General features: G+C 47.4%; 1 protein-coding gene across 1 annotated transcript in view; it reads right to left on the reverse strand.

Moving 5' to 3' along the window:
- Positions 1 to 18,466, reverse strand: part of ETV5 (ETS variant 5) — a 168,066-nt gene that overhangs the window by 20,450 nt on the left and 129,150 nt on the right. The window contains exon 11 of the mRNA XM_029606457.1: positions 4,194 to 4,295. Within this exon, the coding sequence (XP_029462317.1) occupies positions 4,194 to 4,295 (102 nt within the window). The remainder of the gene's footprint in view (positions 1 to 4,193; positions 4,296 to 18,466) is intronic.

Here is an 18,466-nt window from a genome sequence, read left to right on the forward strand (position 1 = left end):
AATTGCGATGGAGAAGGTACAGAGAAGGGCAACCAAAATGATAAAGGGAATGGAACAGCTCCCCTATGAGGAAAGACTAAAGAGGTTAGGACTTTTCAGCTTGGAGAAGACAGCTGAGGGGGGATATGAAAGGTGTTTAAAATCATGAGAGGTCTAGAATGGGTAAATGTGAATCTGTTATTTACTCTTTTCGGATAATAGAAAAACTAGGGGGCACTCCTTGAAGTTAGCATTTGGCACATTTAAAACTAATCAGAGAAAGTTCTTTTTCACTCAACACACAATTAAACTCTAGAAATTGTTGCCAGAGGATGTGATTAGTGTAGTTAGTGTAGCTGGGTTTAAAAAAGGATTGGATAAGTTCTTGGAGGAGAAGTCCATTACCTGCTATTAATTACGTTGACTTAGAAAATAGCCACTGCCATTACTAGCAACAGTAACATGGAATAGACTTAGTTTTTGGGTACTTGCCAGGTTCTTAAGGCCTGGATTGGCCACCTTTGGAAGCAGGATGCTGGGCTTGATGGACCCTTGGTCTGACCCAATATGGCATGTTCTTATGTTATGTTCTAATGAATGTATTCAAGGTACGGAGGTCCAGAATAGGCTGGAGGCTGCCGGTCTTTTTTGGAATTAGGAAATACATGGAGTAGAACCCTTTTCCCTGCTGATTTGGTGGAACAGGTTCCACGGCTCTGACCGACAGAAGGGTTGAGAACTCTGACTCGAGTTTCCTTGTGTGGTCATCCCAGCTCCAGGATGGAATGGGTGGGAAGGTCGGAGGTATTTTTGAAAAATTTAAATGGTAACCATGGGTTACGATGGACATTACCACTGGTCCATGTTGATTGGATGCCAATTTGTTGCAAAGTGGCACTGGTGGCCCCCCCACTGGAATATGACTGCTGCTCTCATGAAGAGAGTCAAAATCCAGACGCGGGTCCAATTTGTGGAGCTGGCTGTGGCCTAGATGTTTTAGTTTGGCCGCATGTCTCCTCTGAGGTGCCTGAGCTGGCCGTGCACGGGACGCAGGAGGGTAATATCTGCGTGGCTGTAGAATTGTTTCTTGGGTTCTCTATGCGTGGCCCTGCAGGCTACGGAAGGAACATCTGGGGAGACAGTTGACAACTGGTGCAGGGCCTCATGATGGTCCTTTAACTGGGCCACTGCATCCTGGATCTTATCCCCGAACAGGTTGTCTCTGGTACAGGGTAGATCTGCCTGTTTGTCCTGCACTTCCGGGCGTAGGTCTGAGGCCTTAAGCCAGGCCCAGCGTCTAGCATTGATGCCCGCTGCCGAGACTCTGGATGTTGTTTCAAAAGAATCGTAGGCAGCTCTGACTTCATGTTTACCTGCTTCCATTCCTTTTTGTAGGATGGAGGATAAGGCTTCTTGTTGTTGCTGTGGTAATGTCTCCGCAATCTCCTGGATTTGTTTCCAGAGATTTCTATTATATTGGGTCATGTATAGCTGATATGCTGCAATTCGCGATATCAACATGGACCCTTGGAAAATTCTTCGTCCCAACGCATCCAATGCTTTCTGTTCCTTACTGGGAGGAGCAGAGGAATGTGGATGCGATCGTTTAGCCTTTTTCTGAGCTGATTCCACTACTACAGAGTGATGGGGCAGCTGACTCTTTTGAAAACCTGGGGCTTGTTGAACCAGGTAGGTAGCATCCGACTTAGATGTTCCCACAGGTAGTGCATGAGGTCCAAAAGAACTTCATGTACCGGTATTGCCATTATTTCTTTTGGAGCATCTACAAATTGTAAGACCTCCAACATTTTATGGCGAGCATCTTCCTCCGTGAACCAGTGTAAAAGGTATAGTCTCAGACATCTTTTTGACAAAACTGGCAAAAGAGAGATCTTCTGGAGAAGATTTTTGCCTTTCCTCCGGCGGTGAAGTCTCTAAGAGCAAGTCCTTGGATGACCATGATTAATCATCTGAGGATGCATCATCCCATGGATTATAAGGACTTTCTCCTTCTCCCGGTGGAGCTTCCGATGGAGGAAGCATGCCAAAGCCGAGAGGACGGGAAGGCACTAATGGATGCGGCGCCGGCATCGGGGCAGATGAAGTGCGCTTGGGTACCGATAGCCCCGATGGCCCTGGTATGGGCTCCGGCATCGACAGCTCCCATGGAGGGATGTAGCCGGGAATTGATCCTTCCTCCTCCGAGGAACCCGGTCCTGGAATCGGGACCTGTGGAGGACTCGATAGATGACTTAATGCCAGCGTGTCTGGTGGCAGAGGAGTCGATAAGGCACTGATAAGAGTATCGAGGTGCTCGAGGAGCGGTGCCATCGAGGAAGCCGGTTCCGGGGCCGGTGGCGACTGGAAGCCTCGTAAGGCCTTCAGCACTGCCTCTTGGACTATGCGGTTGAATTCCTCCCGGGAAGCCAGCATGGGTGGCATGGTGATCAGGGTAGGAGGCAGGCTATTTATTTATTTAAAAGTATTTGTATACCGCCTTTACAAACAATGTTTAATCAAAACGGTTTACATAACTAAATAAAATAAGCGTAAACAAAAAAATTAAAAAACAGAATTATAAAAGCATAAAATTACAAAAAATGATCAATAAAAAATAAAAAACTATCTAAAAAATAATAATTAGTTAATATAAAACAAATCAATATATAATAATGTCGTGCCATTTTATTTGCAAGCATGGAAAAAAGAGATTATGTTATTTAGTAAGTGATATATGGAATGCAGATTGAAACAGATGTGTTTTTAAGGATTTTTTGAAATGTTTAGAATTGGATATGGATCTTAGAGAGTCTGGTAGTGCGATCCATAGGATTGGACCAATGACTGAGAATGCTCTTTTTCTGGTGATGTCAAGACGGGCCTGTCGAGGTGATGGGATATCTAGAAGGTTTTTGTCCAGTGATCTTAAGTGCCTAGCAGGTTTGTATATTCGAAGAATAGAGCATAAAGTAACAGAGTTAGGCTAGGCATCACCGGAGCCTCCACGGGGGCTCGTGGAGGCTCGGTGCCCGGCATCGATGGGGAATGCCTAGGGGTCCTGGGTCCAGAGGAGTATGGGGGCTCCTCTCCCTGGGCCCTCTTCACAGGTGGCTCAATAGAAGTCGATGCCACTGCGGTATCGGTGCCGGCACTGGTCGGGGACACCCGTCTGTGCCGGTGTCGATGTTTCCCCTCAGTGCTCGGTCCGGTCTTTCCCCGGCACAGAGGACCATGATGCTGATGTCCTCGATGGAGTCTGTGAAGGAAGGTCACTCTGTCCACACTGCTCCTGGCGAATCGTCTCATAGATAGACCGACCCTCCACGGTTGGTGGCGCTTGAACTGGCGTCGATGGAGCAGTAATGTTTTGAAGCAAACAACTGCTCCATTTTGTCCAGGCAAGCACGACGGCCTTTGGGGTCATTTGTGCACAACTAGGGCATCAAATGTTGTGTGAGGGGCCTAAGCACAAAACACAGACTTCATAAGTCCATTATGGACATGGTCCTTGGACACTCGGGGCATTTTCTAAACCCGGTAGCCATGTTAAAATTTGGCGGGTGCGCGGTCGGTGACCATCGGGTACTGAAGCGGTAAGCCGCCGGGAACCGACCACAAGTACCGGAAAAACACTTACTGAGCATCGGAAGGAACAGAGCATGTTGGGGGACCCCGATGAAGGATTTTCTAAGAAGATAAACTTCAAATAGTTCCATGACTAAAGCTGTGAGAAATTTCTCACAGAGGTCCTAAACCGCGAGGCAACTGCTGCACAGAAAAAAAAAAAAAAAAAAAAGACTGAAGGGGGACCCCTGGTGGCTGCAGGGTTAGTGCCATGCTCAGTGTGCAGTCAAAGTTCTAGAAACTTTGACGAAAGTGTTCGTGACAGGGCTCCATCTGATGAAGTCATCCATATGTGAGGACTAACATCCTGCTTGTCTTGGGAGAACCATCGTTGCAGACCTAACATCAACTAGCATGCTTGGGACATTCAGAAGGGATTAGTAAGAACAGGGCTGAAAGGTTGAGTAAAAGACATAGGAAGAATGGGGAGCTGATGTTTTCATTTATAGGAATTTAAATACTGACCTATTCAAAATGGTAGAAAACCAGAAAGGAAAACAAGGCAGACCTGGATGGATCAATTGGTTGTCATTTGCAATCATTTAGTATTTATGTTTCTATGAAAGATTTTGGATCAAAAATTATTTTACCTTCTGCATGATGCCTTTTTCATAATAGTACCGCAGAGATCGACTGAGTTTATCATAGTTCATTGCTGGTCGGTTCTTTTGAATTCCCCAGCGCCGAGCCACCTGAAACCACAGGAGAAAATCCTGCTAATTAGTATTCTAAATTCATGATCTTGCTATATTGTTTGAAAGAAATCATGCACACATTTTTTCCCTTTATGCTGTATAAATGGGTGCTGTATAAAATAGAAGATGTCAAACGAAGAGGTGATTGAACCACAATCAGTAAAGCAACAAAAAATAGTGGTACAGAATACAAAAAAAGGGGGTAATTAAAAATGGCAAACAATAATAGCCGAAATTCCAACCATCAAAGATGAATAACCAATAAGGAGGAAAGACATAAAAAGTTTAATAATGTCCAATATAGTTCAAGACTGGTTTGACTGATATCACCCCCCCCCCCCCCCCCCCCCCCCAGCTTTTTAGGTTTCTATGAGATTGTTAGCAATCCTGGGTGAACTGTGCTTTGGAGGTAAGCCTTACAATCTTTTTCTTTTTGCAAGGTCATATTCTATACATGTTTAATAATTAATTCTATGTTTTTCAGGGTATTAACATTATATGTTCTAAGGAGACATTGTCTCGTTTCAGATAAAATGCTATTTCATTGTAACTCATTCTCATTCGAGTTTCTCACAACCTTTAGGTAAGCTGAAGTATAGATTTTACATGTTATTTGCCTGTATTTCAGATATATATGTCCACTTATGAGACTGTTCTTGATTTTGACTTTCATTGCTTTGTTAGGCTCCCTCCCAACAGTCTTCACGAAACACAGTCCGTGTCGGGGGACCATTGATTTCTTGAGATGAAAATTATGGCTTGATGCAAATATATTCAACATTTTGCTTGCTTAAACATAATAAAACATTGAACTGTATGGACATTATGAAATGTTTTATGTCCTTCCTCCTTTTATTGATAAGTAAAAATGACCATAAATAGATTAAAAACTTTAGAACAATAAATAAAGGAAAATTGGTTCTTACCTGCTAATTTTCGTTCCTGTAGTACCAAGGATCAGTCCAGACCGTTGGGTTGTGTCTCCCTTCCAGCAGAGGGAGTCAGAGAAAAAGAACTGAAAAGGCATCCCTCTTAACCTGGTGTGCCACCTGCGATCCCTCAGTATATACGATATCAAAGCAGAATAACCAATAAAGGAGAACAAATCCCCAAACACAACCAGTGGCTACAACAATATGCACGGAAAAAGAAACAAACCGTACCTCCGCATAACATATCAATCAAGAAGATTCCTTCCCATGCCTGTAAAGAACTCTGCCGAGGTAAGAAGGAAGAAAACAAAGAAAAAACGGACTCTCCAAAAAAACCCAAGGGCGGGCATCTGGACTGATCTTTGGTACTACAGGAACGAAAATTAGCAGGTAAAAAACAATTTTCCTTTCCCTGTACGTAACAGGATCAGTCCAGACCGCTGGGATGTACCAGAGCTGCCCTAATTGGGGTGGGATCTGGAGAGTCCCGCACGAAAAACACTGCTGCCAAAACAGTCTACCTCTGGATCCCGGACATCCACACGATAATGTTTCGCAAAAGTATGCAAGGATTTCCAAGTGGCTGCTCTACAAATCTCCTGTGGAGAGACCAACTGGCTCTCCGCCCAAGAGGCCGCTTGAGACCTGGTAGAGTGTGCTTTCAAGCCTTCTGGTATGGCCCGCCCAGTGCAAAGATAAGTGGAGGAAATGGCCTCCTTCAACCACCTAGCAACTGTAGCTTTGGATGCCTTGTGTCCCCGTCTAGGACCAGTCAATAAGACAAACAAATGATCAGATAATCGAAAAGCATTGGTCACCTCTAGATAGCGAAGGAGAACCTGGCGCACATCTAACTTATGCAGATCCTTATCCATCGCAGAAGTTGGATCCAAATTCGGGAAGGCCGGTAACTCTACCGTCTGACATGAAAAGCCAATACCATCTTGGGCAAGAAGGAGGGAACGGTCCGCAGCGAAACTCCGTAATCCGAAGATACGGATCCCAACACGTCAAAGCTTGAAGCTCTGAAATTTGCCATGCAGAGGTAATGGCAACAAAAAAAACCCAAACAGTCTTGAGTGTCAAATCCTTCAGTGTAGCCCACCGGAGGGGCTCAAAAGGAAGACCACATAAGCCCTTAAGAACTAAATTCAAGCTCCAGATAGGACAAATTTGTCATACCGGCGGGCGCAAATGCTTGGCCCCCTTCAAAAAATGGGACACATCTGGATGAGCTGCCAGCGAAAAGCCATCAATCTTGCCCCGCAGGCAACCCAGTGCCGCGACCTGCACCCGGAGAGAACTGCAAGCTAAACTTTTCTTCAGTCCCTCCTGCAGGAAGGATAGGATGTGTGCCACTGAAGCCAGACGCGGGGGGATGTTCAAACCTTGGCACCAAGAGTCGAAAACTCTCCAAACATGAATATAGGCCAACGACATGGATGATTTCCGTGCTTACAAGAGGGTAGAAATAACCGAATCCGAATATCCCCTCTTCCTCAATTGCCTCCTCTCATAAGCCAGGCTGCTGGACAAAAGCGATCCGCTCGATCTAAAAATACTGGACCTTGTCGAAGAAGATTCGGAAGGTGGGTGAGACGCACCGGACCATCGATCGCCAACGAGATCTGATCCGCAAACCACGGCCTTCGGGGCCACTCTGGGGCTACCAGAATGACAGACCCCATGTGGTTCTCTATCTGATGCACGATCTTACCCACTACTGGCCAAGGTGGAAACACATACAGTAGTATGCCGCAAAGCCACGGAAGAACAAGAGCATCCACTCCGTCTGACCTGTGGTCTCTCCGACGACTGAAAAACCGGGGTGCCTTTGCATTTGTCAGAGTTGCCATCAGGTCGAGATGTGGAACACCCCCCCCCCCCCAACGATGAGTGATCAGCCAGAAAGCTGCGGACAATTCGCACTCGCCGGGATCTAGATGCTGGAAGCTGAGAAAGTCTGCCTGCACATTGTCCACCCCGGCTATGTGCGAGGCCGCCAACCGGTCTAGATGTCGCTCTGTCCATGTAATGAGACTTTCGGCCTCCCAGGCCACCGACCGGCTCCTGGTTCCCCCCCTTGGCGGTTGATGTAGGCTACTGTCGTCGCGTTGTCTGACAAGACTCGCACCGCACACTGGGCTACCAGAGGGAGAAAAACATGTAATGCCAGGTGTACCGCCCTGGTTTCCAATCGATTGATTGACCACGTCGTCTGATAACTTGTCCAACGACTCTGAGCGGATTGTGACTAGCAATCTGCCCCAACCAGTGAGGCTGGCATCCGTCATGACTATTACCCACTGCGGCTCCTCCAGGTCCATCCCCTGTAACAAGGGGGCCAGAATCAACCACCAATCGAGACTGGACCTGGCTGGTTCCATCAGTGGCAAAGGCAGGTGAAACTCCTCCGATTTCGGATCCCACCGAGAAAGCAATGCGCGTTGTAATGGTCTCATATGCGCCCACGCCCAGGGAACCATCTCCAGAGTAAACACCATGGAACCAAGTACCTGCAAATAATCCCATACTATGGGCAGGGGTAAGGACATGAGCTGATGGATCTGCGCCACTAACTTGAGCCTCCTCTCCCGAGTGAGGATGACCTTGCCTACCGAGGTATCGAAGCGTGCTCCCAGGAAGTTGAGAACCTGAGATGGTACCAACTGGCTCTTGGCAAAGTTGACCACCTAACCAAGGGACTGGAGCTGGAGCAGAACCTTGCTCACTGCTTCCCGACAGAGGCTCTCCGATTTGGCCCGGATGAGCCAATCGTCCAGGTATGGGTGAACCAAGATCCCCTCCCGCCGGAGGGCCACTGCTACGACTACCATTATCTTGGTGAAGACCCGAGGCGCTGTCACTAAGCTAACGGAAGACTTGGAACTGATAATGCTCCCCCAGGACCATGAACCGGAGAAACCGCTGATGGCGCTCGCGTATCCCAATGTGAAGATACGCCTCGGTCAGGTCCAAAGAGGCCAAATATTCTCCTGACTGGACGGCCGCAATGACAGACCATAGAGTCTCCATGCGAAATCGGGGAACCCGAAGTGCTCGGTTGACTGCCTTGAGATCCAATATTGGCCAGAAGGACCCCTCCTTCTTCGGGACTACGAAATAGATGGAGTACCTGCCGGCCCTGCGCTCCTCTGGAGGGACCGAACAATAGCCCCCAGGGATTTCAAGTGACTCAGGGTTTGCCTGACTACCTCTTGCTTGGCCAGAAAGCCGGCGGAAGAAATCAGAAAAAGATCCCTTAACAGGCGGGCAAAATCCAACTCGTAACCGTGGGCGATGATATTGAGGACCCACTGGTCCGACGTGATCCTGACCCACTCCTCGAGAAACAGGGAGAGACTACCTCCCACCACTGGAACCGGGGAGAGAGTCGGAACACCTTCATTGGGACTGCTTACCTCTGGTGGCCCCTTGAGAGCCTCCCTCCCGAAATGGCCTCCGACCACGAAAAGAAGTAGGCTAAGACTGAGCCCTCTGAGTCTGTTGTCTGGCGGGAAAAGCGGACAGCTGCAACTGCCGAAATCTGCGCTGTCCTCAAACAGTAACGCGCTGCCCTAAAGGGCCTGGAAGACTTAGGCTTGTCTTCTGGCAATTTATAGACATTCTCCCCAAGAGACTTAATAAGGGCATCAAGTTCCTCCCCAAACAACAATTTTCCCTTAAAAGGAAGATTGCCCAACTGAGTTTTGGAAGAAACATCCGCGGACCAGTTCCAGAGCCAGAGAAGCCGTCTAGCCGAAACTGCAGTGGCCATGTCGCGCGAAGATGCCCGCAACAGATCATATAATGCATCCACTGTGTAAGCTACCATGGACTCCATCCTATTCACCTGATCTGCTTCCTCTGGCGGCAATACCTGTGATGTGAGCATTTGCTGGACCCACCCGAGGGTCACTCGCTGCATGAGGCTACTGCAGACCGCCGCTCTAACACAGAGAACTGACACCTCAAAAATGCGCTTGAGGAGGACTTCTAGCCACCTATCCTGTAAGTCCTTAAGAGCCGTCACTCCCGTAACAGGAATGGTGGTCCGCTTGGTGACCACAGTAACCAACGCGTCCACCTTGGGAATCCTGAGGATATCCAAGGCTTCCTCGGGTAAAGGGTAGAGTTTGTCCATCGCCTGTCCCACCCGCAGGGTCGCATCCGGAGATTCCCACTCCTGAGTGACCAACTGCTTAAGCATTGGGTGGAAAGGAAAAGTTTGGGGCAGGGCATGCAGCCTAGAGAGTACTGGTTTCCCCTTAACTGGCTCTGAACTGGGGACTGGTGCCTCCACTTCCAGTTCCTCCAGGTCATAGGGGATCAAGGGATCCAACTCCTCCCGGCGAAAGAGCCGAGAAACCCAGGGTCGTCCCCCTCTACTGGAGCGGACTCATCAACACCCCCATCTAGGTTTTGGAGGAGAGGATCCAGAAAAGATCCCAAGGGAGCAGGATCCGGAGCCCCCCCAGGGGCCGAAAGGGCATCCAGAGACGTGTCCCAAAGCGTAATCTTCGCGGGAGGGGGCTGCTCATCCTGCTGATGAGCTTCCGCCTCCAAAAAAGCCCTATGCATAAGTAAAATAAATTTTGAAGAAAAAACTGACTGGCCCTTTAAGGGATCCGATAGGTGAGGGGAAGGAGGAGGAAGAGGGGGAGGGAGAAGGAGGAAGAGGGGGAAGGAGGAGGAGGAAGAGGGGGGAGGACCGGGCTCCCTGAGGGGGCAGGCCCCGGATCGCGCAGTTGAACGGGACTCAGACTGGGAGGAGAAATCAGAGAATCCTCTCCCCCAGTCGCCAGGCAGGGCTCCGACAAAATGGCCGCCTTTCCCACGCTTGCCGGTGACAGACCCGGACGCGATCGCCATTCCGCGCCTCGAGGCAAAATGGGCCCAAAATCACCCCCGGACGAGCCCTCCCCCCCCCGGGGAGGCAGCGGGCGCAAACCCCGTCCCACAAGAGGTGCAACCCCGCCTCCCCACATGCTAAGCACGATAGCCCTCGTGGCATCCCCGGGGGAGGGGGGGGTGTTTCCAAACAGTGCGGTAGGAAAGAAAAAAGAAAAACTTAAAATACCCTGCAGACTCGCGGCCTTCTGGAGCTCTGGGAACGCTGCAGCACCCGAGGAAACTCGTCTCGGGGCGCCGAAGGGAGGGACCAGCCCACCGGTTAATCCCCCTCCAGAGATAGACAGCCCTCCGGTAACAAGGCTTTTAGAGCTGCCAGCCCCTGCCTTACTTCTACCTGCTGAGTGAAAAGCCTGGGAAAATAAACCCGCACTGAGCTTTTTTTTTTTATACAACCAACTTGCTGTAGCCAAAGGTGTTAACTAAATCATCCAGAGCCTTAGAACTATGTGTAAAAAAAAAAAAAAAAGTACCGTATTTTTCGCTCCATAAGACGCACCTAGGATTCAGAGGGGTAAAATTTAAAAAAAAAAAAAATTGTGCTAAACCGGCTCTGCGTCTGGGCGTCTTATGGAGCAAATTAGGGGAGTGCATAGCTTTTTTTTTCCTCCCCATTTTGTTTTCGGGTGTGGGGAGGGCCATTTCGGTCCACTCCCCAGATCAGAAAACTTTTCTTTCTCTGGGATCCCCTCCCCCCCCAAAAAAAAACCCCATCCCAACCCTTTAAATTAACAACCCCCACCCTCCTGACTCCCCCAAGACCTGCCGACTTCATTTACCGCAACCCCCCACCCTCCTGACCCCCCCCCCCAAGACCTGCCGACTTCATTTACCGCAACCCCCCACCCTCCTGACCCCCCCCAAGACCTGCCGACTTCATTTACCACAACCCCCCACCCTCCTGACCCCCCCAAGACCTGCCGACTTAATTTACCGCAACCCCCCACCCTCCTGACCCCCCCAAGACCTGCCAAACGTCCCTGGTGGTCCAGCGGGGGTCCAGGAGCGATCCGGGAACGATTTCCAGGGCGTGGGCCGTCGGCTGCCAGTAATCAAAATGGCGCCGACGGCCCTTTGCCCTCATTATGTCACTGGGACCGACCGGGGGGGGTGGTTGCGGTAAATTAAGTCGGCAGGTCTTGGGGGGGGGTTGCGGTAAATTAAGTCGGCAGGTCTTGGGGGGGTCAGGAGGGTGGGGGGTTGCGGTAAATTAAGTCGGCAGGTCTTGGGGGGGGGTCAGGAGGGGGGGGTTGCGGTAAATTAAGTCGGCAGGTCTTGGGGGAGTCAGGGAGGGGGGGGGTGTTAGATTTTTGTTTGTTTTTTTTTATATTCGCTCCATAAGACGCACATACATTTTCCCCCCACTTTTGGGGGGAAAAAAAGTGCGTCTTATGGAGCGAAAAATACGGTAACTAAATTTAAAGAAATTGAAAAATCAGGACCGCAGGTTCTGTCAACCATTCTGCTGAGAGTCAGAGAAAATACTGAGGGATCGCAGGTGGCACACCAGGTTAAGAGGAGTGCCTTTTCAGTTCTTTTTCTCCGACTCCATCTGCTGGAAGGGAGACACAACCCAGCAGTCTGGACTGATCCTGGTACGTACAGGGAATAATTAATAACAAATGGCAAATAAAAGGAGAAGATACATAGATTATAACAGAATCTAAAATTCATAAAAACTATTTCATATTTTAACATAAACAACAACAAAAACATTGCAATATAATTAAAATGCTACAAGTCTGCATCACGGTTAGAAAATTTGTGTCTTTTGTTATACTTAAACATAAAAAATGTGGGATACATTTTAAAAAACAGCGCGCACCCGTACTTTTGTTCGCGCACCAAGCGCAAACAAAAGTACGCCGGATTTTATAAGATACGTGCATAGCCGCGCGTATCTTATAAAATCCGGGGTTGGCGCGCAAGGGGGTGCACATTTCGACTCCGAAACACTGCAGTGTCAAGTGGTGAAGATTTGCATGAGCGTTCATGATTTCAGACATAAAGAGCTTTGAGCAAATGCCTTTTGAAGGACTCCCTTATGGAATGAACTATCAGTCAGAAGATAAGTGGATATTATTTTGAACAAATTTATTTATAGAAATTTTTCACAAAGACTGTTTGAGAACAAATTTATTTATATGAATATGTTGAAATGACTGTTTAATGAGTGATATCCATAAATGACGGATGATTAATTCATTTTAAGCACAAAGAAAATAATTTTTTGTGTCAGAGAAAATTCAAAAGGTTGTCCTAGTGCTTTATGATGGTCACACTGGATTCACAAATGATTTAAATAAGTCTACTCTCAAGTAAGAAATATTTTGAAATTGTTTGATTATACTTTTTCTTACTAATTTAAGGGCTCTTTTTTGATATAGTATTGAAGCTAAGTTTGGGCATCATGTGGCCAGTATAAAAAAAATTTTTTCTTTCCCAGCATACTTGCTGAAATTTAGTTCAGATGCATTACAACTAGGTTACCATGCAAAAGTACTCAGCAAGACTTGGAGAGAGAAATTTACTACATTCAACTTTTCTTTCACCTCAGACCTTCTCCTTCAATGAACCCTTGGTGCTGTTTCTCCTTGACACTGCACTTGAGCAATCAATCCAAAGCTTGGTGCAAGCTTGGACAATAAAACTTCTCTTATTCCTTTGGGCCTATTAATGGGTTTTGGACACCTAAGGATTCAATGTCTTCTTTGACAGTTCTGAATCACCAGTGGTTGGTGCTGCTCCACAGTTCTTACTGCTTTTTTGGCACCAGTCTTGTGAAGCTGAACTTCTTAACTTCTCATAGAAGCTGTAATCTCATCTGTGGGATCTTGATGGCCCTCTGCAATATCATTGAGCAAATGCAGTACTAGGACATATAGTGATCCTTATTTCATTTGTAGCAGATCTTATGATAGTCGCAATAGACCTCTTCTCACCACTGCTTGTGTAGTTTTTGAAGCTGCTGGCCTTGTTCTCTGCCATAAGCCAAAATACTGATAATATGGCATCAAAAGGAGCAGCAATCTTGTTAGAAAAGATGGCCTGATGAGAAAAAGATATTCCGTGGTCAAGATGGTTTATCAGAAGTTTCCACAAGAGGGACCTGCTGAATTGGATATCAAACTAAAGTAGACTTAAAAACTGTCAACAAGCTAAGAGAACTAAGAGAAGAGACAGGAAATGCAAAAACATTAGACTGCCCTGTGCGAACAATTATGGCGCTGCCCCCACCCCCATTCTGTTTTTTTTTTTTACTACTGAAATTTTTTTGTTTTCCCAATAACAAAGACACAATAGAAACTATCAGTTTCAAGCTCATACCCCCTTTCCCCACTGAAAAAAGTCCTGTGCCCTCTGACAATCCAAACTTTCAAAATAGACATACCCCTGAACCTATCTTACCCCATCCACAGGTCCAAAATGCCTTAATCGTGCAGAAGTGAACCCCAGGTACTCCTGCCCCACCTACCAGTAGATAAAAATGGCACTGGCTGGGTCCTGTAGCATGCATTACAGAAGAACATAAGATATGTCATACTGGGTCAGACCAAGGACTGCAACAAGTACAGGACACGATAAAGATTCTAAGTTTGGTCTTTGGAATCCATATGGTATCCAAAATTGTAAGATTATGTAAGAAAACAAATGCTTGGGGATTGCACTCTCTTACCCTTTCTGGGAAAGGGTTAGTCATTAAAAATGTTTTATTGCCTCTTCTGATGGCTGTAGCATGGGTATTTCCTGTTACAGAATATTTTACATGGAAGATAGAAAGACATGTATATTTGTTTTTTGGGGTGGAAAAATGGAAAGGCTAAAGCAGGGGTCAGGAACCTTTTTGGCTGAGAGAGCCATAAACGCCACATATTTTAAAATGTAATTCCATGAGAGCCATACAATATGTTTAAAACTAAATACAAGTAAATGTGTGCATTTTATGTAAGATCACACTTTTAAAGTACAATAAGTCTCTGAAAATATTACACCAGGACTTAAGACACCAATACATCTCCTATTAGGAAAACGGACCAAGTCAGGCTGCTATAGAGTCCTACACAGAAACTACACGCCAGCAGAAAACCTCACCTGAATCACGTGCTGTCCCTCACCTAACATAGAATAAAGAGACCAAAACGCATAACAAGAAGCATGCAGACAAAAACTGAATTGGAAACTGCAACAAGCCAGAGTCTCTGTATGCAGTGTAACAAAGGAAAAAAGAAACATCACACATCCTTATAAAACAAATCAAGAAATATAAAATCATCAGCAGTAAAACTGTACTAACAAAAAGAACATATTTCGAAACAGCTGATGAGTGGAATATCCAATAATTAAAAACTCATATAAAACATTTCCAGATACCAACAAAATATTTCAAAATAGCAGACACAAAGATCCAGTAATGAAAAATAATAAGGATACAAAAATTTTTTTGCTCTGCATACCTGGGAACGTTTGATATCCAGGTGTCCTGAGATTGTTCTGAATTAGCAGGAGGTGGGGTGGTTTGCTTGGAACTTTCTCCTCTCTCAGTCACATACCAGCGCTCTCTCTCACACTGGCTCTCAATGACACACCTATACACACATGCTCTCAGTCACTCACATATACAAATGTTTTTTCTCTCTCACTTATATAGGCTCTTAATTACACATTTACACACATGATGTCTATCTTTTCACGCTTACACACACACAGGCTTTCAATCACATAAATACATGCTGTCTTTTTCTCTCACACACAGACTCTCATTCACATGCTTACAAACATGTCCTCTCTTTCTCTCATTTACACACAGGCTCTCAATCACATACTCACATGCTCCCTCACCTAAATCAGCTCTCAATCACACACATACACACATGGTCTCTCTCTCTCATTTAAACACAGGCTCTCAATCACATACTCACATGCTCCCTCACCTAAATCAGCTCTCAATCACACAGACACACATGGTCTCTCTCTCTCATTTAAACACAGGCTCTCAATCACATACTCACATGCTCCATCACCTAAACCAGCTGTCAATCAGACACAGACACACATGATCTCTCTCTTACTTATACACACAGGCTCTTAATCATACATACACATGATCTCTCTCACACACAAAGGATCTCAATCATACACACATACTCTTTCAAACAAACAGGTTTTCAATTACAAACTTACACATACAGGTTCCCAATGGTAAACTTACATTCATGCTCTCTCTCTCACAGGCAGGCTCTCAATCACAGACATACTCTCTTTCACATATACAGGCTCTCAATCATTCACATACATGCAATCTCTCACTCACACACACAGGATCTCAAACACACATCTCGCTCATTCACTCTCTCTCTCTCTCCCCCTTCCCCCCCCCCGCCCCCCGGGAACTCGCGGCAGCAGCAGCCACCTCCCAACGCTAACCTCCTTCATTTTCAGCCCTCGCGGAGGCGAAGGCGGAGTCCCATCGGCCGCGGTTGAAGATTTTCATTTTCCTCCGAGCCGCGCTGCAATCTTCTTCCCGTCGGACACTAGCGTGCCTGCGCGGGTCTTCCCGCGCAGGCACCCGATGCTCTCCACTTCCTCTTCCGGGCCACGGGAAGACTCTCTTCCCGCGGCCCGGAAGAGGAAGTGGAGAGCATCGGGTGCCTGCGCGGGAAGACCCGCGCAGGCCCCCGATGACTCCAGCGCTGCCACCCGGCTGACACCCGATGACTCCCGCGCAGGCACCCGGATGACTCTAGTCGGCGTGCTCTCTTCTCCTCCCCCCCCGCGGCCCGGAAGAGGAAGTGGTGAGCATCGGGTGCCTGCGCGGAAGAAGAGACCACGCTAGTGTGGTCTCTTCTTCCCGCGCAGGCACCCGATGCTCTCCACTTCCTCTTCCGGGCCGCGGGGGGGGGGGGGGGGGAGAAGAGAGCACGCCGGTGCCGCTGACTCCAGCTGTCCTGCCGCGTTCCGCCCGGGCTGACAGCATTTTAAGCCCGGGCGGCGGAGGACCGGGGAGCAGCTGGGTCAGCGGGGAACCGCGAAGTATGGCGACACTTGTCTGCGAGCCAGATGCAGCCCTCAAAAGAGCCATATCTGGCTCGCGAGCCATGGGTTCCCGACCCCTGGGCTAAAGCAAGTGTATGGGGCTAAACCCGAGGCTCTAGGAGGGAAGGGGATCCCAGAAATGGGGCCTTAACTGCTCAGCGTTTTTCTAACTTCAGTTATTAATGCTACAAGGGAGCCAGTGAGCACAGAAAGAGTGTGGACATGGTTCGCAAAATTCTACTTGGGTTTTGTGGTTTCTCGGAAGTGGGGCAGGAGGGTGGACAACTCTGTGCCACATTCAGAACCTAGTTAATTTATGGACTTTTCTTCCAGGAATTTGCCCAAATCCTTTTTAACCCAGCGATGCTAGTTACCTTGCCTATATCCTTCAGTCAACAGATACCACAGCTTGATTGTGCGTTAAGTGAGAAAATACTCTCTCAATGTTTTAAATCTGCTGTGCCTCTTAGTCTAGGAATGTCTTTTAGTCTAGGTGTTATATGAAAGACTAAGTAGTCATTCTCTACTGAACCTGTTCTACTCCACTCATGATTCTGTAGACCTCTATCATATACCCTCTCAATCAAATCTTCTCCAAGCAGAAGGGCCTTAACCTATTTAACCTTTCTTCGTAAGGAAGCTGTTCCAACCTCTTCACCATTTTGTGTTGCCTTTCTCCTGTACCTTTGCTAATTCCACTATATCCTTTTTGAGATGGGATGACAAACACTGCATGCGAAACTCAAGGTGCAGCCACATCATTGATCTAAACAGAGGCACTGCAACGTTCTCCATTTTATTCTCCATTCCCTTCTGAATAATTCTAGCATTCTGTTTGCTTTTTGATCACTGTCCCAGGATTTTAATGGACTATACACAGTGACTTCAAAATCCTTTTCCTGGGTAGTTATTCCTAATGCGGAACCAACAATTGCATACTTAAAATTAGTGTTATTTTTCCCTTTATCTGCAATGGCTGGGCAGGCTGGTTATAGGTAATCCAAGGCAAGAGCAAGGACTCAGGAACAGGGCAGTGCAACGTCTTCTGCTTGATTGCCCACCTCCCCCTTCAGTTGAGCCTGCAGGTTCTGGTATCTGGTAGGGTTTAGCTGGAGGTGCACTTAAGACAGGGATACAGGAGAGAACCCACTAAGGACAAGATGGCTGAAGGGTCAGAAAGATGCCCATAAGACAAGGAACCAGGAGTGCACTACAAGGACAAACAAGTAAGCACGACAAGAACAAGACTAAAAGCACAGGGTAGGACAAGGAAAGGACAAAGCTGAAAGAGTACAAGGCAAGGCAGGAACCAGACAAACAAGACACCAAAAACCAATACTAAAGCCAAACAGGCAGGACAAAACACACACATACACAAAGGCCACTAAGGCCACTAGAAGGCCACACAGGAAATGGTAGCAATAACCAGGAACCTAGACAAGGGCTAAAGCAAGGCACTAGAATAACCACAGCAAGCAGTAAAGGCGATGAGGTGTGGAGAGCTGTGAGTGAGAGAGGCTTTTAAATCATGGTATTGCTTACTCAATTGCCTTCAAGGCAAGCCTGTGCAGCTCAGATTGAGACCTACTGAGGGCTCCTGCAGGCAGGAGGGCCGCACAACAGCTAGGATCCTTACAGTACTCCTCCCAAAAAGGGGTGGATTCCAGTCGCCTCTCACAGCGCCTCCTCCTACCGGATCCCAACAAAGGAGGTTTAAGGCATCTGGACCAAGACCTGGAACAGGATCAGAGTCCATCTGGGGCAAAGTGCCTGAAGGAGAATCAGAATCCAGCTAGAGCTGAGTGCCTAGATCAGAGTGCGCCTGGAGCAGAGTCCACCTGAAGCAGAATCTGCAGTGCAAGAGGATCTGAAACAAATTCTGGCAGCAGAGTCTCCTGAGCTGCAGGTGCTGGCATGGGTTCTGGATTCACTGAAGCTGCTAGCTGGACTGAAGGCTACAGGACGAACTTGAAGTGGATAGCTGGAATGAATTCAGAATAGTCTGTAAAGCAGCTGCTACTAATGCTGCGACTGGATCCAGAGCTGGTTGTGAAGCAGCTAATGCTACTGTGAGAGAAGCAATCTGGAGCAATGTTTCTGGTGCTGCTGCGTAAAATGCAGCCTAGCACAAGATCTCTGGTACTGCTACGAGAGAAACAGCCTGGAACAATATCTTTTGGGTAGTGCTGCTATGGCGAAGCAGCCTGGAACAAGGTATCTGGAGTTTCTGTGAGAAGCGCAGCCTGGAGCAAAGCATCTGCTGCTGCTGTGGAAAAAAACTCGAGCAAAGTG

Source organism: Rhinatrema bivittatum, chromosome 6, assembly GCF_901001135.1.
Source record: "Rhinatrema bivittatum chromosome 6, aRhiBiv1.1, whole genome shotgun sequence".
Lineage (NCBI taxonomy): Eukaryota > Metazoa > Chordata > Amphibia > Gymnophiona > Rhinatrematidae > Rhinatrema > Rhinatrema bivittatum.